General features: G+C 46.0%; 1 protein-coding gene across 4 annotated transcripts in view; it reads left to right on the top strand.

The window, feature by feature from the left end:
- LOC119436454 (copper-transporting ATPase 2-like) overlaps nt 1-5297 on the top strand; it is a 135434-nt gene extending 130137 nt beyond the window's left edge. For all 4 annotated transcript variants that reach the window (XM_049657908.1, XM_049657903.1, XM_049657897.1 and 1 more), the window contains one exon: nt 2819-5297. In XM_049657908.1, the coding sequence (XP_049513865.1) occupies nt 2819-3053 (235 nt within the window). In that variant the 3' untranslated portion in view covers nt 3054-5297. The remainder of the gene's footprint in view (nt 1-2818) is intronic.
- The last annotated feature ends 16715 nt before the right edge of the window (nt 5298-22012 follow it).

The raw sequence follows: 22012 nt of genomic DNA, 5'->3' as shown, positions 1-22012 counted from the left end.
TCCAAGCGTGGCCGCTTCTTCCTCGGAGCAATCATGCTCCTCGTGCTCATGTAGCTTGGATAACCGGGGAACACTGTTGGCACAGCCGTTGGCAAACGTATCCTCAACTTGTCGGTCTTCTTGTAGTCCTGCTCCGTAAAATGCAAGGCGCACACCAGGGACCTGTCATTCGGCTGCCATACTGTTCCCTTCCCGCCGGGTCCTTCACGGGAAATGTTTCGCAGCCATGCTGCCCTGCGTTCTGCGTTACTGGGAAACTCGTGGTAGCGTGTTTGCGGGTCCTTCGATGCATTCGTGGAACGCAACGGCACACAACAGTTGCGCGGCATTTTGCCTAATGCATAAAATATCACACATGTGCAAACTGTCCTGAGTAACACTTAGTGCGAGCGATTCATGTGGAGAAAAACAACCACTATCTCGACCTACCCGCTGAACGCGCGCTCCTTCCCGCCCGCGCGTCGCGTGGAGCCCTCCCCTACTACTGGCGCCCTCCTAGCGAAATGCGGCGACAACTGTCAACTCCGCTTCCACGCTCTCGCCCATTGCCTGCGCCGCAACGCGGCAGGCCGCACCGTGCGTTTTTCATCGAGTGGCCGTGAAACTACTTTAGAGATACTCTGGCCCTTATCGCGTCCTGCGACAATTGACAGGCGTTACTCATGAAATAGCCCCGCTCAATCCTACCACGTCTTCTCCTTCCTTAGACGTCGTACACGTGGCCCACCTCAAGCCATACCTTTCCCCCACCACCCTGTCTTAGGCGCCGGGTCAGCGCTTTTCCGGCCAGAGGTTAATGTCACGAGACTGCGCGCAGTGGGACAAAGATGACGTTAACAGAATTGAAAAGATTGTCTTTCCACCATCTTGGCAGTGCTACAGCTCGCTGTAAATAGTTGGTAAATATACTTTCATTTATACAGTTTCCCATAGCAATACAACTGTTGTGTGTAGCGCAGTGTTTGCTTTGTGCATGACAGGGCCTAACTGCGCGCTCGTGCTCATATGCTCCAGTTTGGCCTTGCTACTTGATGCGGACCAGCTTAGTCCTGCACCGGCTTGTCCGATGTACAGTACCTGCATTCAACTTGCACATTTTGAAGTGCTATCAGTAGCTCGATACAAAGCAAAGTCTGCCAAGGCATCTAGCCAGGAGCGGTCAGGAGTGAGCTCACGCTGGCGAGCGTGCGTGTGGTCTGAGCTTAAGTTTCACATGGTTTAAGGCGATTGGAGTGTTCAAACATAGTCAAAATCAGCAAGACCTGATGGCTACATCACCGATAAGTAGGGTGGCCAAAGTTTAAGTCCTACCCGGGCGGCCGCGGCCGAGCATGAGCAGACGACAGTTGTCTTCTTCCGGCAGTACATACTTCATATTGAAATTCTAAATCAGATTTTCGCTTACTTCAGCCTGTTTATTAAACTACGTCAATAAATATACACAGTAACAGTAGGAAGAAGCGTGCTGATCAAAACACCCTTCTTGATTGGTGTCCGTTATTAGCCAATAGCAGCCACGTATGAAAATCTGCTATATTATGAAATAAAGCAGCCCAAAAAGAGTGAGGAGCAGGCTTCTGTTGAAAAGAGAGCGTTTGAGGAAAAGGTGACTTCGTGCTGCGCTTCTGAGCTCCACTTGCCGCGCACGACTGCAAAATTTGGCTGAGATGTTCACAGCAGTGTATGCTATCAACGGACTGTGTTTTTTCACCAAGCCTGAGGGGCAGTTCAGGTCCCCTTAAAGAGCTTTTGCGCACGTGCAAGTTTGCGAGTCTCCTAGCATTCTGCGGTCTCCCTGTGTGATACGGAATGCTGTCAACTTATTTTGCCGTCAAGTGGTGGTGGCACCGTGAGAAGAGCACTAATGGAAAAAACTTGGCTTGGAAATGGCTAAAGCATTAAAGAGAGTTTGACCACAGCCACATGAGAATCGTCTTGAGGCTGTGGTCGCACTTGTTGTCGGCTCACCTCTCATGCTGGTGTACAATTGATATTGCACTCACTTGTAACTTAACTGTTGTTGTACTACTTGGTGTGCCCAAAGTCACTGTTTCCAACACAGGACTATAAACTTCATCAGAATTGTATATCTAAAGAGTCTTATTAAAAATGTCCTGTAGCATAACCACTACATGATTGGGGCACTCTGTGCAGTAAGCTTTCTTTTGCACTAGAAAAATAGATGCCATAAAAATTTGTTGTTTGTCCCTTTAACATTGTTGGCTCATATCTGCCATTATGTTTGGCTGCCATCTACAAAAGAATGCTGATACCCTGCCAACTACTTCTGTAATTGTATATGCCTCAGTCGCTGTATGATATATCATGTGCAAGCAAAAATCAAGCAAACAAAGTCAATTAGAGCAAAGATGTTGTAAGATTGCCACTTGAAGTAGGGGACATATTAGTGCTCTTGGTTAGAACTTTAAAGTGCCCTACACTATTCTTTGAAAGGATTCATGGCAGGGTTCACTATTCTTTGGAAGGGTGTTCATGTTTGAATTATCCTGTTTGCAATTCATTTCTCCACAATATTGTGGTGTGTGTTTGTCTTACATGTATATTTTGCTAATTCAATTCCATCCATTTTTAAGATATTAAGTGTTAGGCTACTTTTCGTACCAACATGAAACAGCAAGATCCTTCTTTTGCAGTGTGAAAAAATGCATGTGGGTTGTGCACTACTATATGTTGCTTGTAGAAATATCTGCTGCCATCATAAACTCATTATAAAAAAAATTGTGCTCATAGTTTTGACATGTAGATGCTTCTAGTGCATCTACAACACACTGTTCCTCTTTATATATGTTATGTGCAGGTATCAAAAGCCTGTTTTGGCTAAATCATATTCTCCAAGTGAGCCAGAAGAATCACAAAGAAAAGACATGGAGTTTGCTGAAGACATTGTACATGGGGCAAAGCCTCTCAGTGCAAGTGTGGCCAAAAACACCAATGTCCAAGGATCACCTCTGAGAGACTCATTTTTGCCAGAAGTCTGCATTCAGCAAGAACTTGAAGCATTGTGCAATGATAACATACAGCAGTTACTTTGAATCCTACAAGGCAACCCTTCTTGGTTTATATTTTTCGTTCCCCTCCCCCCCCCCCCCCTTGCCTCATGTGGAAATAACAGTACTTACTGTATTTGGGATCATTTACATATACAGAGCACACACAGTTGTTTGTGCTGGTTTTACTATGGATGCATCAACATTCCAGTTCACTGTGTTTTGATACCAAAGTGCCAGTTTCGAAGTACTTATTCTCTTGAAAACCTGCTAGCTGGCAAAGCTACACTTGTAGTTTACAGGGTACAAGAAAGTCTAGTATGCTTCAAGAATTTCCTGCAGGGCCTTGTGAATACTCGAGCTTACCTGCTGTTGCTGCAGGATGGACACAAAATGTCCAGTTTTGGCTAGCTAATGTGAAAACTTACCATGCACGGCAGTTTGTTTACATATGCTGGGTGCCATATTTTGCCTATTGCTCTGTCTTGACTACTTGCTGCCACAGTAGGTTTTCAGTGTATAAATAGCTGTCTTATTGCATCAGATGTTGAAGCCGGAACTATGTGAGAAATGTTGGTTGCACTTATCTGTGGCGCTGGTTTCACCATTTTTAAACAGGTTTAACAGATTTGGATTTTGGAAAAAAGTTAACTTAGTGAAAAAGAAAGTGCTTATGTTTAGCCAGTTCAGCTTTGTTCGAAGTCTGTCCCAAAAGTGCTGGCACTACGTTTAAAAAAAATTATTTCAGAAACTTTCAGATACATCAATGTGGTCACCTTCAAAATTCTCCCCATTAGACACAAGGCACTAGTTCCACCTCTTCTTCTATTGCTGAAAGCATCCTTGAAAGCATCCTTGGAAGCATTTCAGCAGCGATGTTGTGGCTTTTTGAATTGTCGTCACATCTCCAAAATACCCTCCCTGGAGCAGCAGTTTGTATTTGGGAACGAAAAAAGTTGCAAGGGCCTAAATCTGGTGAGTAGGGAGGGTGTTGCAGCACAGTGATGGAATTACATGCCAAAAACTCACATGCTCAATGCAGAGTGTGCAGGAGCATTATTGTGGTGCAGAATCCAGTGCCCCTCTTTCGAAAAATTCGGTCGCACTCGGTCTCCGTCTAGAAAGTTGAATTGACAGTTTCACCTTCAGATACAAATTCATGGTGCAAAATTTCATGGCAGTCAAGAAACATGATCAACATGACTTCGATTTTTTTTCTTCGTTCTTCCACACATTTTTTTGGCCTTGGCTCATTATTCTTTTTCCACTTCTTGCTCTGTGACTTCAGCTCGATCTTATATTCGTAAATCGAAGTTTCGTTGCCAATGATGACCCTTCGCAAGAATTTATCACTGTTGTATGAAGTTTTCCAATAAATGCACCATTGGTTTCGTTACACGTTTTGCTCAGGAGTGAGCAGTTTCGGCATCATCTTGGTGCAAATCTTTTTCATTTACAAGTTTTCAGTCAAAATCCGGTGCATGGATTACTTTCCCAAACCAAGTGCTTCTGATATCGTCATAACAGTCATTTGGCAGTCACTGAGCATGACAGAACACACGCAATAGATGTTTTCAAACTCACACGAGGTGGAGGTGCTTCCTAATCTTGCATCATCCTTGAAGTCTTCACGGCCATTGCGAAAATGTTGCACCCACTTGAACACAGGTCTTTCCTTTAGGGTATCATTTTCGTAGGCGTTTTGCAGCATTTGATTAATTTCTGCACCACTCTTGCCCAATTTCACAAAACTATTTTATATTGATACTTTGGTTCATCCGGTTGTCGATTTTATTTCCATTTTGACAAAGACTAAAGATAGATTGCACAAAAAAGTGCCTGCATAAAATTCTGCCTTGTCATACAGCAGTCCGGCTCTGTCTGTCGTACTAGAGATCAAAACCAGGTCCTTTTGAGTGTAGAGAGTGTGCCGCTACACCCTCTCCCACTTTCTTTCTGACTCACTGCATGAACTTTTGGGACAGACCTTGTATAGTGCATTTGCCGCAGATGTTAAGCTAGTGTCAAGTGATATTGTTTGTGGTGGCACATCTTGTTTGTCCTCTAATGGAGTACTGCTTAGCAATGTGAGCAGACAACAGAGAAGTAACCAAAGGAGCTACTTCTGAGTGATATGTTGCTAGTATAGAGAGATCTCTCATCCTGCATCAACATGAATGAAGTCTGTGTGTATAAAAGCAGCATTTATACTGATATTTCATTTGCATTGTTGACTTTCAAGTTGTACATTGCAGAGGCGAATGAAGATGAACTTGTAGCTTTTGTCAGTAGTAGTCTTGTGGCAGTCTTTTTTTTTTTTTGGTTGGTTTTCTTATTTCAAGCATTACATATTGTATTTAACCATCCATCATGTGCTGAACCTTAATATGACTTTTATATAGTACTTTGGCAATTCTGATTTTACAAATCGCACATGGAGATTAAATTTTGTGGTTTATTCTGCATGGTAACACATCTGACATTGGTACTTCTCTAGGGGTACAGATTAAAAACCACTATTATGTGCAAGCACATTCACTTAAGTGAATTCACATCATGAAATCATATCACAAAAGTGAAATCAATGATCTGAGTGGGTACCTACTATGCAGCCAGGGGCCCTATGCAGTTCATGGAGCAGCTCCACTGCTTAATGTATGTATTACTTGCCTGCTGTGAATAAAATAAAATAATGAGCTCAAAAAAGCAAGGGGGCCCCATATATAGAAAGCAACACCAATCCTCTCTGCTGGCCAAACTGTCTTTTTCGATTTCCACGTTTGCAAATTACAGATGTTTGGCATATTAACCAGATAAGCCAGGGAATTAGAAATGCTTAATATGTTCTCATGCAAAACAAACTGCAAAATTTTTTGTTCCAGTAAGATTTCACTGCTAACAAGTTGCCAAAATAAATATGCAAATGATAGAGTTTATTTCGTGGCAGTTTTAACGGAAGAAATTCTGCACATATATATGCAGCAGAACTTCAGACATTTCCGGTTTATAAAGTTTTCATGGTAATGTGTTCATGGTAGAGAACTCTGAAACCCCATTTAGGTCACTTCTTTTCTTGAATACTCTGTTTTGTGCATTACCTTTATTCAAAAAAGTATCAGCAGAGCTCTACTGTATTAATTTTTCATGTGTTCGGTCCCCCAAAATTAGGATATTATTTTGTTGCTGCATGTAAATGCTAGCAGACCTAGCTCACAGTTAGCTCTGCAAGTCCAGAAGATCCTTTGCTACAGTTTGAATAATTTACCAAATTTGAAAAATAGGGACTTTGGACCTTTGTTGTATTTCGAGCCCTTTAACTTAGAATAAACTGAACAAGTATTGTCTTTATGACCATGTCTTAGGCATTCTTGACTTATGAAAGGTCAATGCAAGAGCCACTTGAACAACTGGTTAATTTTTCTATAATTGTTAAAGATGTTCCGTATTTTCTCAAACCTTTTCTCACATTTCCTGCTTGGTATCTTAAAACAATTCCTTGTTGTTCATGCGCACTGCTTGAAAGCATCTTTTTTTACCTGTCTGAAGTGAGCAGAATTGCTGTTTGAGTGTATACCCAGACAACACAATGACATCCTCAGGACGTCCTCAGTACGTACAACTGAGTACGTTAGGTCGTCCTCAGGACGTCCCCGCATGAGCCTCAAAACATCCCGATCAAGTCCACATGTCCGGCCTCGGCACGTACTCGGGACGTCCTCAGGAAGCATTCGAGGATCTTTTCAGTACGCGTTCAGGATATTTTGAAGACCTAGGCATTCGCTGCGCCCAGTAAATATTCTTTTATTTTGTTCACTGAAGTTCACTGTTTTTCGTCCACTAAGTGAGAAATTCAGGCTTAAAACTGCAATATGCACTTACTGCTTGACAGAGCATACTTTTGAGCCCTGTTGCACAGGCCTCGGTATATGGCCACACGAAATGAAAACGTAGACCCATAGCGATGCACACAAACCTATTTTATTAATTTCGCTTAATAACGGCGCATGTCAAGGTTGAAAGTAGCATGATAAAGCCAGGAGACTTCACCGCTTGAAATGTCTTCGTCCGAAAACAGAGAACAGCGAGAGCCCATAGGAGACACTGAAAGAAATGATAAACAGTACATTGTCAATAAACAACTTACGTTCAGACACAGAGAAATAACAAACAAAACAGTTTATGCCACATACTGGGAAGCACTGCAGCACAAAATTATTGTACGAAGCACCAAAGCAACCTCTGCCGATTGAATGTTGCTGTTTATGGCATAATCAATCCACTCGGAAAATCGTTTCTTCCATAACAAATAATACTTTTTCACTTCCTTAGCCGTGACAAGATTTAGAAAAAAAAAAAAGTACAACATCTACCTTTGAGGCCGAGATAGCGCGATATTTGCCGCCGGCCAGTGCTAAAATCTCAGACTGCTTGGGTGTTTGCAACAATGCTCTTGTCGGTAAAAGTAGTGTGGAAAGGCAGTTGTGGTAGCGGAGAGGCTAGGGACGTTACAGCGCCGTTGAACCATGGAGAAGCGACCGCCAGAAACGCTGAAATCATCACTTTGAAACTGTCCACTATCGCGACCAAGCACAAAATGTCACAAACCTGTGGCAATAGCTTTGGTGATATTTTGTTCTACGGACAAAGCGACATCGCGATTTGCAGCACCCGTTCCATCCGACACAAAGAGCTCCGCGGCAAAGTCGCGCGAAGCCGTCTGATTCACAATGTAATTAATGAAGGTCCTGTCCACGCTGTTCGCTAAGTGAAAACATGTGCTAATGCGTCCATTTCTTCCCCGCACAAATCTACGTTCCGCTTTCTGCCACCCCGAAAAACAGGAGACTTACCGCGGTCCGCTGCCTTGTTTTTCTTCAATGCTGCGCTTGGCTTGGACTGGCTTGGCTTGACTTTTCAAATCAAAAGGGCCAATGTGGCCCCAAGGAAAGTAAATGGGGTGGCATGGTCGCTGACATCGTGGGATACCTCGCTGGTTGACTCTCCCACAACTGTTATCGCTCGCGGGTACTCAAAGCAATACAAGTTGCCAAAAAAAATGGTTCCATCAAACACAATTGTAAGGCATCAAGACCAGTTGATCAGAGTTTAAGTCCACATAAAAAAATGTATATAAAAATCGAGCTCGATGGTCGTAATAACGACCTCACATGAAGTATAGCCCCTAATTTTTCGTTCATCAACCGAAATAATCGTAAAAATTTCAATTTCATGGTCTCTTCTAACATAAAACTAAATGTCCTCAAAAGGTCCTGCAGTGGACGTTCTTTGGACAATCAGACATCCTTAAAAAGTCCTGCAGAAGATGTTTTCAGGATGAACCAGTGAATGTCGTCCTGAGGACGTACCGAGGACGTCGTAAAAACTGCGAGGACGTTTGTACCACTTGAGGACGTCCTGAGGATGTCGAGTGTTGTCTGGGTAAGATGGCTTTCTTTCACAGCTCCCACCTAAGAAAGAGAAAACAAAGAAATAAACTGCATCCTCAAAAATGTAAGCCAACCCGACAAAGAAGTGAAAATACAAATGTTTAACACTATTTCTTTCAATTTCAGTGCCAGACATAAGCCATGGCTTATTTTTCTTACATGATCGCTCTTCTTCCTAGTTAGCATCTTTTAATACTTTATTGCCTGTTTTGTACTAGTACTATGTCTTCAGCTTCTGACCAATGTGTTAAAAATACACACTTAAGAGGAACAGGACATTAATTGGAATGTTTTCCAATGTGGATAAATTGTAGTTTGCTACATGCCGTAGTGAGATAAATCTGACCCATGCGTTTGGGGTTAGCTGTTGGGTCTCTTTGGTGAGCTTGGCTGCATAGTAATGCTGACCTCCCTTAAAATGTTTCTTAATGGCACAATAAGTGCCTGGAATGAGCAGTAGCTGCTGTGCATTTTCTAGTTTGGCCATATTCGAAGGAGTCGGTGACATCTGGTTCATAGGACGCACATCCTTGAACCTAAGTTGACCTACGAGTTTCATATTGATTGCGCAACCTCTTAAGGTGCCAATGAATTCTGCTATTGAAAATTTAACTGCATTCCTTCCATCTTCAGAATCGTGAAAAGCGTACAACTGCAGAACGAATTAAGAATTCTCAATCTTGCAGCGGATCTTGTCAATTTTACAGAATGTGGGCTCTATGCAAGAACTCTCTACAGAAATGCCAGACATGACACCATCAACTATTTCATGTGTAGCATATACTTGAAAAGCATCTATCCAGCTACTTGAAAAATGTGCCTGACGTAAAACATTATAAAAAACAAAAGGGAACTCGTTACATGGCAACATACTGACACTGAGGGCAGACACCCAGCCATCTACCTTTGAAGTAGATGGCTCATGAGCCCGGCCAACGGGCTCATGATGTCAGTCTAGAGTGCGTGCCCTCTAAAGTTGTACACTACTATAGATGGCGAGAGGAGGCGATCGCGGAGGTTTACGGCGGATTTCATACACGTAGTCGGAAAAATTAACTAAAATGGCCCGGTCCCATGTAAGGCTAGTCAAAATTGCGGCAAAAAATTGCGGCCCTCACGCGAGTCTGTACGTTCGTTATAGTATCGCCTATATGAATTGTAATATTGTCACGAAGATAGCATTCGAGACCTTGGCAAAACGGTGTTCTTTTCAATGTAGGCTGACACTCGGAGAGCGCGCGTTCCAAAACACACTTCGTCGTTCTCGTTGCAGCGGCCGGCGGCCGCAGGTGCCAGCCTATCTCGCGTCATTTCTCCCCTTTCAAGAGCGACCGTCCCGGTCGGCTGGGTAGAATAAAGTTCATAAGGGGGCAAGTCAGCTCTAATGGCAAATGTGGTCACAGAAAACGAAGGATAACCACACAACACTGCGTAGGACGGCGAAGGGTTTGAAAGGTGCACTTCACTCGCGGGTGTAGTACGGCTTCATCTGTACTACGTGTACAACTTCGGGGTGGGGACGTCGTCGGCTCAAGTGAGGATCAACACTTTGGGGCAGGATCTCGTAATTCACATCGCTAAGCCGGCGCACAACCTCGTATGGTCCGAAGTATCGTCGCAACAATTTCTCCGAGAGCCCACGGTGACGGACAGGTGTCCACACCCACACGTGGTCACCGGGGTTGTACTGGACATTCCGTCGGCTCTGGTTGTAACGACGGGCGTCGGTACTCTGCTGGCTACGGATGCGGTTCCGAGCAAGCTGGCGAGCTTCTTCTGCTTTCTGGATAAAGTCATCAGCGCCCTCGCTTGTCGTGGTGCCGTCGCCTACTGGAAGCATGGCGTCTAAAGGTGTCGTGACGCGACGTCCATAGACAAGTTCAAATGGGGTGAGCTGGGTGGTCTCCTGCACAGCTGTATTATAGGCAAATGTCACGTATGGCAAAATTTCGTCCCATGTCTTGTGCTCTACATCAACATACATCGAGAGCATATCGGCCAGTGTTCTGTTAAGGCGCTCTGTCAATCCGTTAGTTTGGGGGTGATAAGCCGTGGTTTTCCGATGGTTGCTGTGCGTCAACGTGACCACCTCTTGTATTAAATCAGCTGTAAATGCTGCACCGCGATCAGTAATGAGGACAGCGGGTGCACCATGGCGCAGTACAATGTTGAGGACGAAAAACTTGGCGACTTCAGCAGCAGTTGCCCGGGGTACAGCTTTGGTCTCGGCGTAACGGGTTAGGTAGTCGGTTGCGACAATTATCCATTTGTTTTCCGAAGATGACGTAGGGAATGGACCTAGGAGATCCATGCCCACTTGTTGGAACGGCGCTGGAGGTGGGTCCAGAGGTTGGAGGAGACCGGCGGGCTTGACGGGTGGTACTTTACGCCTCTGGCAGTCACGACAGGTTTTCACATAGTGCTGAACAGACGAAAATAGCCGTGGCCAGTAGTATCGCTGGCGTATGCGTGCTAGTGTTCTGGTGAAGCCTAAGTGTCCAGCACAGGGGTCGTCGTGACATGCCTGCAAAACTTCTTGGCGCAATGCCGTAGGGACGACGAGAAGGAACGTTTCCTGACTGTTTTCAAAGTTTTTCTTATAAAGGACATTGTTCCGCAGACAGTACGATGTCAGTCCTCGTGACAGCGGTCGTGGGATAACAACGTCAGCTCCTTGAAGATACTGGATAAGAGCAAGCAGGTCTGTGTCCGCACGTTGTAGGTCAGCCATCCGCACCGTGTCAACGACACCAAGAAACGGCAAATCTTGCTCCAAATCTGATGATGTCAGTGGAATCGGAGCACGTGACAGGCAGTCAGCGTCGCTGTGCTTTCGTCCAGATCGGTAGACGACAGTTATGTCATACTCCTGTAGGCGGAGACTCCAACGAGCGAGGCGGCCTGATGGATCCCTGAGATTGGCAAGCCAACAAAGTGAATGGTGGTCGCTGACCGCTCGAAATGGCCGGCCATACAGGTAGGGTCGAAATTTACTGATGGCCCAAACGACTGCCAAACACTCCTTTTCAGTGGTCGAGTAGTTAGCCTCTGCCTTTGTGAGACTACGGCTCGCGTAAGCGATTACACGTTCCGTACCGTCTTGCCACTGAACAAGAACGGCTCCGAGACCAATGTTGCTGGCGTCCGTGTGGATTTCAGTTTCAGCATCATCGTCAAAATGCGCGAGCACCGGAGCTTTTTGCAGTCGTTCGCGTAATTCTGTGAAAGCCTGTTCTTGTTCTTCCGTCCACAGAAAAGGCACATCGTGGCGTGTTAATCTCGTCAAAGGCTCAGCTATTTTGGAGAAACTTTCAACGAAACGACGGTAGTAGGCGCAGAGTCCTAAAAACCTCTGAACAGCCTTCTTATCTGTAGGACGAGGGAACTCAGCAACGGCAGCCAACTTCTCAGGGTCTGGCCGAACGCCCTGGGGGCTGACCACGTGTCCCAGAAACTTGAGTTCCTGAAAACCAAAATGGCATTTCTCAGGCTTGATGGTGAGGTTTGCCTTGCGGATAGCATCAAGAACGCTCTTCAGCCGAGCCAGGTGTTCATCGAACGTGCTTGAAAACACAACGACGTCGTCCAGGTAGACGAGGCATGTCTGCCACTTCAGTTCAGCGAGTACAGTGTCCATCATTCGCTGGAATGTGGCGGGAGCGGAACACAGGCCGAATGGGAGGACCTTAAATTCGTATAGCCCGTCAGGTGTCACGAATGCAGTTTTCTCGCGATCGCGCTCGTCGACTTCGATCTGCCAGTACCCTGACTTAAGATCTAACGAGGTAAAGAACTGGGCATGACGTAGACGGTCCAAGGCGTCGTCAATCCTTGGCAGAGGGTAAACATCGCGCTTGGTGACTTTGTTAAGCCGTCTGTAGTCGACACAGAAGCGTAGTGTATTGTCCTTCTTTTTTACCAGAACAACGGGGGACGCCCACGGGCTTGTCGAAGGCTGAATCACGTCATCGTCCAGCATTTCTTTAACCTGGCGTTTAATCGCCTCTCTTTCCATTGGCGACACGCGATATGGATGCTGACGAACTGGGCGCGCCGATTCCTCTGTGAAAATACGGTGTTTCGAAACGGAGGTGCGCTGAACTTTAGATTCCGTAGAGAAGCAGCTAGAGAATTCGCTCACGAGGCCTAATAGTCGTTGCTTCTGTTGTTCCGACAAACCGGCATTAATGTGAATGCGGCTGCAAAGCGTGGTAGCATCTGTCACGTCTGGGGAAGTCACCTCTAAAGTGCCGACGTCGGAGAAGTCCGCAATTTGGTTGAGGAAGGCGACAGCCGTGCCTTGAGGGACGTGCTGAAACTCGTTGCTGAAGTTCGTCAGAAGAACTAGTGACCGCTTGCTCTGCAACTGAACAAGGCCTCGAGCTATGCAGATATACCGTTCGAGCAGCAGCGGAATATTTGCCTCGGCAATGCCCTCACTGTCGTCGAACGCGTCGCAGTTTACAAGGGTTAATACGCTGCTCCTCGGCGGTAACGTGACGTTGTCGTCGACGATGCGCAAGGCGTTGTCATGACTGTCGTACTTGTTGCTTGCTATGGCATGCGCTGTCGAAAACGTTACCCGCGACTCTTGCAAATTAATGATGGCTCCATTAGCCTGCAGGAAGTCCATCCCAAGGATCAACTCTCGCGAACAACTCGGCAGGATAACGAAATCTCCGACGTACGTAAAGCCGCGAATATTCACTCGTGCTGTACACCTGCCCACGGGCTTTAAGAGGTGTCCTCCGGCAGTACGGACCTGCGACCCAGTCCACTGCGTGTAAACTTTTTTCAGTTTAGCGGCAAGTTCTCGGCTCATAACAGAGGTGTCCGCGCCAGTGTCGACTAAAGCTGTGACTTCTTCGTCGTCTATGCTGACTGGTATATCCGATGTTACGACGTGCCTTGGATCACCTGAGTGCGTTTGAACGTCGGTCTGTTGTCGTCGCTGTCGTCGCTTGCGTCGTAATGGAGGATATTCGGTACATTCGGCGTCAGCGGCCTCACCTCCGGAGGTCGCTGAACTCAGTTTTCCCGATTTGCAGGGCTGGGCGAACGGCGCCTAGGGGCGTCTCGACGGAAGGTAGGACTTGGCGACCGGTATCGTGATGGAGCCGGTGACGACGAGCGAGGCTCGTGCCTTGGCTGTTCGAAGAAATTGGGACGACTCGCCAGGAAGCTCTCGATTTCCACCGGACGCTCACCAGGTCGTGGACGCGGCGCATTCGGAGAGAACCCACGGAGACCCACGCGTCGGTAGGGACACGTCCTGTAGATATGGCCGGCTTCGCCGCAATGAAAACAGAGCGGACTGTGGTCAGGAGCGCGCCAGACATCACTTTTTCTTGGCCTGGACTCGTTGATAAACGGCGCATTACGACGGCTGAACCCGACTTCTGTCTGTTCCGTGGTGCGCACGACGTTTGATGTATTATACAGCGACGGACGTCGTACGGCTTCCGCATATGTCATCCTAACTTGCTCCTGCGGCTGTGGTGCCCCGAAGCGTTCAGGAACTTGGATGGCTTGCCTGATTTCGTCTCGCACCATCTCCGCCACAGAAAGTCGCGCGACCGGGGGCTCGACCGCCTGCATTTTTGGAGTTCTTCTCTTATGACCGCTCTTATTAATTCTCTCAGGTCGCTGACGTCGCTTCCCAGTGTCACGTTAGGGACGCCGCTCGAAATTGAAGTCACATTTCGATTGTACTGCCTGGCGCGCTGTTGTAGTGCCCTTTCCATTGCAGTGGCTTCAGCGAGAAAGGCCGCAAGCGTAGTCGGTGGGTTGCGGATAAGGTCGGCAAAGATTTCGTGCTTTACGCCTCGCATTAGGTGTCGAACTTTTTTGTCTTCGGGCATTGAAGCGTCTGCACGTCTGAAGAGCCGAGCCATATCTTCAATGTATGTCGTGACGCTCTCATTAGGGGCTTGAATCCTTGCCTGCATCGCCAACTCCGCTCTCTCCTTTCTGTCGGCGCTGGTGTAGGCGGCAACTAACTGCCGACGGAATTCGTCCCACGATGTCAGTGTCGTCTCGTGGTTTTCGAACCACGTCTTTGCGGAATCCCCGAGAGCGAAGTACACATAACGCAGCTTGCGCTCTTGGGACCAATCGTTGAATTCGGCTACCCTTTCGAAGTGGTCGAGCCAGTCTTCGACGTCTTCAAGAGCACCTCCGTGGAACACATTGGGTGTTTGCGGCTGATGCAAAAGGACCTGTGTCGGCGCGGCAAGCGCAGCAGTAGACGGTTGGTGCATCGTCCTGGTAGGATCAGGTAGCAGACCGTGCTGTGGCTGGAGCCCCTGAAGACGACGGCTGGTACGGACGTGTACCGGGGTGAGCTCTGTCGGACTACGCACTGGTGACGAGTCAGGAGTACGCCGCGTCTCGGGCGATCGTATCATTTACCCCGCACCTCCACCAGAAAATGTCACGAAGATAGCATTCGAGACCTTGGCAAAACGGTGTTCTTTTCAATGTAGGCTGACACTCGGAGAGCACGCGTTCCAGAACACACTTCGTCGTTCTCGTTGCAGCGGCCGGCGGCCGCAGGTGCCAGCCTATCTCGCGTCAATATTTACTTACTAATTAAAATAACAAACATCGTGCAAGGCCCAATTGGAAGTTTGTCAAGATATATTGGACCCATTTCATATATAATTTTTTTCATCAGATCTTTTGCTCTTGATGCACTGTCTTGGCATGCACAATTGTGCATGCAGTGCTTGAAGGGATTAAAGGCAAACATTGAACCAATCTCCAATGTTACATTACCTTTCTGATAACTTTGCAACATTTTTTTTATGCCATAAGATGACTCGGTTGCAGAGAAAATTGTGACTGAAGAGACTGCACAAATCTTCAACAATTCAAATTAGTCGCAATGAAGGGAGTGACTTACGTAGGGAAACCTAAGCTGCTCTGGCAGTCTTGGAGATTGTGTTGTACCGGCGACTGCTCTCTTTGAATAAGAAACCTGCCTGGACAGAGAGGGTTGCCTTACTGCCGCAAAAAGCCCCAACAGAGTAGTGTAAAGTTCTTATGTAGGAAATCTAATGAAATTGGCCAAGCTTTATCATTCTGAAATGCAATGTATGTAACTTTTATATTATCATGAGTACTTCGGTGTCATATGTTCACAATCCTATACTATGTTTACGTCATTTTCTTGCTTATGAAATCTCTGTTCTTAATGGAAATGACGCGTTGGACATGTTGAAGCACCAATCAATTACGTTTTCCAATGTGGATAAATTGTAGTTTGCTACATGCAGTAGTGAGATAAATCTGACCCATGCGTTTGGGGTTAGCTGTTGAGTCTCTTTGGTGAGCTTGGCTGCATAGTATCTAGATGTGTTTAGTTTCCCTTTAAAGTTAAAGGTACAGGCTTTAATTTGAATAAAGGATTAAGTTGCTTGCCTTGTGAACGAAATAACAGTTGCGATTCGTAGGTGCATTAACAGCACTAGCTTATTGTGCGCACCATCCTGAATGAAGCTTGGTTCTGCTGGAGCTTTACTGTAGAGGTGAAATGAAAGGGAAAAATTCTCTTGGACAAGGCACCATAACGGTGAGGATGGTCTTGCTGCAGGCATGTAGTTCGATGGAAATGAGGTACGATTGGCAGCAATTATACGACTGAAAGTTGTGTGTGGCCTTTCTGTAGGTAAAGATGCAAGATGGTGGGAAGGTAGTCGGGCATTGTGCCGAATATGCGCCCTGACATACGCCTCACCATCCCAGGAATCACGAAGAAAGCCCACATGCCATCATTTGCCCTGAAACAGGCCACATTAGGACTTTTACATGAGGTTCACAGTGGCCGCGTACATGTTTATGTCGATGGCTCAGTCACACCTACACGTTCAGCTGCCGCAGTGGTGATTCCAACAAGATCCATCAAGATACAGCTAAAGACGTCACATGTCTCATCAACGACATCTGCTGAGCTGGTAGCCCTCCGTGCGGCTCTTCATTTTATTCTGGAGGAACCACCCCATCCATGGTCAATCTTCTGTGACTCCAAGGCAGCCCTCCAGAGTTTACTCTCAGTACTGCGCCATGGATCACATGAGCAGCTCGTCGCAGAAATCAGACAAGTACGCCATCGCATAGTAGATGAAGGGCACAATATAATATACCAGTGGTTGCCTAGTCACTGTGGCATACATGGCAATGATCGAGCGGACGCAGCGGCCCGATCTGCCCATGATGGTGTCAACTGCATTGCCATTCCTCTTTCGAGAGCCGACGCAGCAAAAAAAGTTTCCGCGCTTGCGCGTGAGCTAACATTGATGCAGTGGAATTCATCTGATTTCACAAGTGCACGCCTTCATGCCCTGGACCCTAATTTACAGCTCCGTATTCCATTCAACCTTCCATGACGGGACTGCACACTTCTAGTCCGTATATGGCTTGGAGTAGCATTTTCAAATGCGTACTCCTTTCTTATAGGAATGGCCAATAGCCCACTTTGTGAATTCTGCGGTTGCAACGAAACAATCGCACACCTTTGTGAGTGCCCTCGTTTCAACCCGCAGAGAGCAGCACTCTCAGCGACGATTGATCAGCTGGACAAACGCCCAATAACAGAAAAGAACATCCTTGGTAGCTGGCCTACACAAACAACGGCGCGAGCCGCCCTGAAGGCGCTGCTACGTTATTTAAAAGACACCGGACTCAGTGACAAATTGTGACTCTGCACTGTGTTACGTAGGATGGAACATTGACACTATGCAACACGAGAACGCCTTCGCAGACTGCGTGACAGTGCCCACAGAAGCGGTTCTGTTTTGTGTGTGTGTGTGTGATTTTCTTTTTTTTACTTTTACTTATTTTTCTCTCTCTCTCTCCTTTCGCATCCCATTACCCCTCCCCCGGTACAGGGTAGCCAACCGGAGATAACCTCTGGTTAACCTCCCTGTCTTTCCTTTACCTTTTTTCTCTCTCTCTCTTGGACAAAATACCAAGAAAAAAAAACCCGAACCAGGAAGAATTTTTCTTCAACTGCGAAGCTTGTTTTCCGAGAAAACTATACGGGTGTGCTTTGTAGCTTTGTGCTACATTCGGGTGGATGACAATTTGGGCAACTGGATGACACTGCTCGCCTTGAAGGATTCCCCAGAACTGATTTGCCATATACTGCAGGGGTGTTAAAATAGTGAAATTATCTAACCTAAATAAATCGCCATAGTTGGAAGAAACTGCCTACAAATAGTGAATCAAATGCAAAATATTTCTTAGAAAAAAAAAAAAAAGAGCATTAAACACTCTAAAGCGAGAGATCTATCCTGTAAATAAAATATTTACCATAAATTGCAATAACTATTATTGCGGCAAAAAAATGCAGCTTCACACACATTACATCAGAAACCAGTGCCTCCTGAAGCAGAGCCTTTCGTAACAGTTGACTGCAGGAATGGCTAATATTTTCAAGTAAGGTGATTAGCAATGGGCATTTAAAGCATCCTTGCAGACCTTCTTCCTTATTCAGATTTCAGGTTTTATTGCTTTAAGTTCACTTGGACAGACATGAATTTTCCATTAAGAAAGTACTTGTTTCATGGTCGTGCACTACCAAACAGAGATGCGCCTTGGCAACCCTATGGTAGACATATTCTGGTAGACAGCAATCTCATTAATATGATTTGAATTGTAGATTTCTATGAACTTTATGTGAATTGACCATTTGATGCCTGGACCACTTGAAAAATGACATGCATGAGTTATGCATATAATAGCATTTTTATTATACGTTTTTATTGCTTTGTTGGTTTACTTTTTTTGCTTCTTGTTTACAGTTATTTTTGTAGACAGTATGTTTGTGTGTTTGGGACGTGTGTGCATCTTTGGGATAGCCGGCTCATATGTAACCTACATTCAGATGCTGCTTTAGCGGCCACAGACTGATAAATAATGACACTTTGTTACTGTTAACTTGTTTAGTGTTGAATATTCCATAGCATGTTATACTGAAGTTCTCGTTTATAGCTGGGCGGCGCATATGCAGAGCATGCCCATGTGGCACGTGCTTCTGCCTTCGCCGATGCCTGTGCCACTGGCTGAGCGCTGAAGACATCCTGCGAAACAGCGAATCTTGTCTTACGTGCACTCCAGTGACACGGGCCAACCTCTGACGACAAAAAACTGATGCTTCACCATTAGGCTCTGTATACCGGGCAGAAACGGACCCAGACAACACAAAGGCATCCTCGGTAAGTCATTGGGATGTCAGCATCAGGACATTCGTACATCCTAAGGGTGACCTGCCCTAATCCTAAAAGGCTCCTGATCAAGTCCATTTGTCCATCCCAAGTAGATACTGAGAACGAAGCAGGTACATAATTGGAGGACCATTTTAGGATGTCGGGGCGTGTTCCAAGGCACTACTGTTTGCCATTGAATTAGAGGGCAATTAATTATTTACAAATTGGGTTAATATATGCATGATGCAGCTTGGATATAAGAACTCATATTTTAGGACTCCATTTTGATATTTGTGCGCTTTCATGCGCTCTGAAATCTAAGAAATTTTGCATCTTTGTGGCCGCCATTAAAAAGCAGTTCAGTATCAAACGAACTACCTCAGGTGCAACACCACCTGTGCACTTACAATAGCATAGCCTTCAAGATCTCCTTTTGTTACTTCAAAAGAACCGTTAGTGGAAGGTAACAGTAAATACGTAATAATAATAATTATAATATTTAAAACAAAATAGTCTACAAATAAACATTCTTTTTTCCAGTGTGCCATTTATAAGCATTGTGTCACGCTCATCTCCACGCAGCCCGGTGTCATTATCAATGTTATGAAACTTGATCCGACCAGTATAAACGAGAGCGCTGCGGCGACTGCTGCGGACGGCCGCGCAAGGTGAATTGATGACGCAAACTACTGCTGGTGGTGGCGCAAGGTGCCCTGAAGACGTTCCGGTCATTATAGGCAGTTATCGCTCTTTAGCGCCTTATCCATCCACGTCTAATCATTATGAACCGTGATCAGCCGTACTCCGGCGGCGGCTGCGTACGTATGGCGCAGCCGCGCGGGCCCTACCTTAAAAACGATCTGTGATGGGAAGAGTGCGTCGAGAGCCGATAGCTTCGTGTGCGCTGTGTTCTCGCCGCTTCGTTCGCGTTGAAGCGAGAGGCAGTACAAGGTCAATTCGCTCGCTGCTGCGGGCCCTATCTTGAAAGCGATCGTCTTAAGTGACGGCCACGGAGGGGACGAACTGGTTTCCTCGTTGGGTAGGCATGCATAGAATGCTTACGCATTTAAAAGCTAGGACCACGGTGTAGCACAGGTGCCGACTACAGGGAGGGGGGGGGGGGGGGTCTACTCGATGAGGCGGACATTACTTACACAAGAAATTGAAACAGGTACTCGAATAATTAACAGAAATTCACTAATTACGTTTTAATTAATTACCTGATGGCCCATGTTGCAATTTATAAGTTGCAGCCTGGGAGTTCACAAGGCGGATCCACTTGGTACGAATTCTCGGGATGACACTAGTTTCGAGATATTAATTCCCGAACTTTGCGGATAAATGCATTGGCGTTCCAGTTAGGTTCTTAACAAAACGTCGTTTTTTGCATTGAAGCACAAAATTAACTGGAACGCCAATGCATTTCTCCGCAAAGTTCGGGAATTAATATCTCGAAACTGGTGTCATCCCGAGAATTCTTTCCAAGTGGATGCGCCTTGCGAACTCCCCGGCTACAATTTATAAATGGCAATATGGGCTATCAGGTAATTAATTTAAAACTTAGTGAAATTAGTGAATTTCTGTTAGTTATTCGAGTATGCGTTTCAATTTCTTGTGTGTATCATATCTGACGAAAGCGCATGGCGCTATCTACATGCACGATTGCCACGTGCATATACCCGCCCCTCACTGTTACTAACCCTTTCCACCTTCGACTATAAATAACGAGGCAGAATAAACGAGTTGGTGATTTGTTTCTTGATGACCCAGCTGTCCATTCTGTTCGTTGCACACATGAACGAAACAATGTAAGTAATGTCCGCCTCATCGAGTAGACCAGCTCATTAACTAGAATTGGGCTATCTGCCACAGGCAAACTTTAAGAATATTTGAAAGTGTTCGCTGAAACACCCTGTATATATATATATATATATATATATATAATATATATATATATATATATATACACACACACACACACACACACACACACACACATGGGTGGGGTTCGGAAAGCTGGTCAGCCCCCCACCCCCCGGAAAAATTAAGTCTTTCCGCCTATGCGGTGTAGCTAGGACGTTCGGATCTTTCCGGGGCATCCACGGGATGTGTTGTCTGGGGAAGTTTTAGGCGGCCGAACAAGCAAAGCGCTTGCGAGCTCCGGCGCGCTCTGCAGCGGGCGCTCGCAAGTGACCGGTGCTTTCCGCAGGTCGCTATACTTCGCAAGGGAACGCTCGTTCAGAAAACAGGCATGCAATAATCTGAGGTCTCGACAACCTTTCAAATTAGCGAGCACGCTTACCGTGACGAATGATGAAATAAATCTTTGGTTTGGGCGAGTGGGCCCATACCTCGTTCATACGGCAGCGCAACTGAGATAAAAGATACAGAAACAAGATGGTGCGCTTGTGATGTGCATCTTCGTCTCTGCTGCGCTCAGGTTTTAACCAGAGTGATGAAAGCTACGCTAGCAGCCGCAATATGACGGAGTCCTACGGGAGAAGCGGCACCCAACAGCCCACAAATGTGAGGAGAGGAAATTGAATGCAATCTGTTCGTCTCGTGCACATACTTTATTGCAGCTTTACAAAATTGCATGGTCTACAAAAACACTGTATGATGAGCACTTTCAAAACGTATATGTTGGAAGTTTTTTTTTTTTTTTTTTTTTTTTTTGCACCACGAAGGAATGTATGTACAAAAGCAAAAGCATTTTCGCTAGACAGTGTACGTCGTTCTACTGGCATCGCCTCATTTTCAAGCTACTGCTTTTCTTTTTGTGTGTTTCGTTGCATGTTCTTTGCTTTTGAAAAGAAGTGCAGCCGTGTCCGTGCATAGAACTTAATTATGTTTGCTGTCAAACTCCGACCATGCTCACTGCACCCCACTGCTTTAAGCTTTGCTCCCTAAAGAAAATGTAAAAAGCAGACCATGCTTTTAGCATGAAGTTGATTCCTGCTGAAGTACACAGTAAATGTGTCCTCAACTTTCGAAACAAGCTCCTCAATAGCTTTGGAAGGGTAGATCAAGCCCATGATCAAATTGTCTTGTTAATATGGAATTTCCATCATGTTCTGCTTGTAGAGACACACGCGTGGAAATATCTTTGGCACACAGGCTCCGTGCCGGTGTGCCACGCGAAGCACAAAACAGTGACATCACATGGCAGCAGAATCTTGTTGCAGAATGCCGACGGTAACTCCGAGCGGGCACTGTCTTTGCGGCGTTTCATCAGTGCAGGCCAGTGTTTCGACGGCTTCAGCTGGGTCGTTATTCGGAGTTCTGTTCGCTGGCAGGGTATCGCTGTTGTCCAGGTTTCTTTCTGCTCTCTGTTTCGGCAGTTGCTTCG

The sequence above is a fragment of the Dermacentor silvarum genome, chromosome 1 (assembly GCF_013339745.2).
Source record: "Dermacentor silvarum isolate Dsil-2018 chromosome 1, BIME_Dsil_1.4, whole genome shotgun sequence".
Lineage (NCBI taxonomy): Eukaryota > Metazoa > Arthropoda > Arachnida > Ixodida > Ixodidae > Dermacentor > Dermacentor silvarum.
Note: the sequence above shows the minus strand (reverse complement) of the source record. Positions and strands in the feature narration are given on the sequence as shown.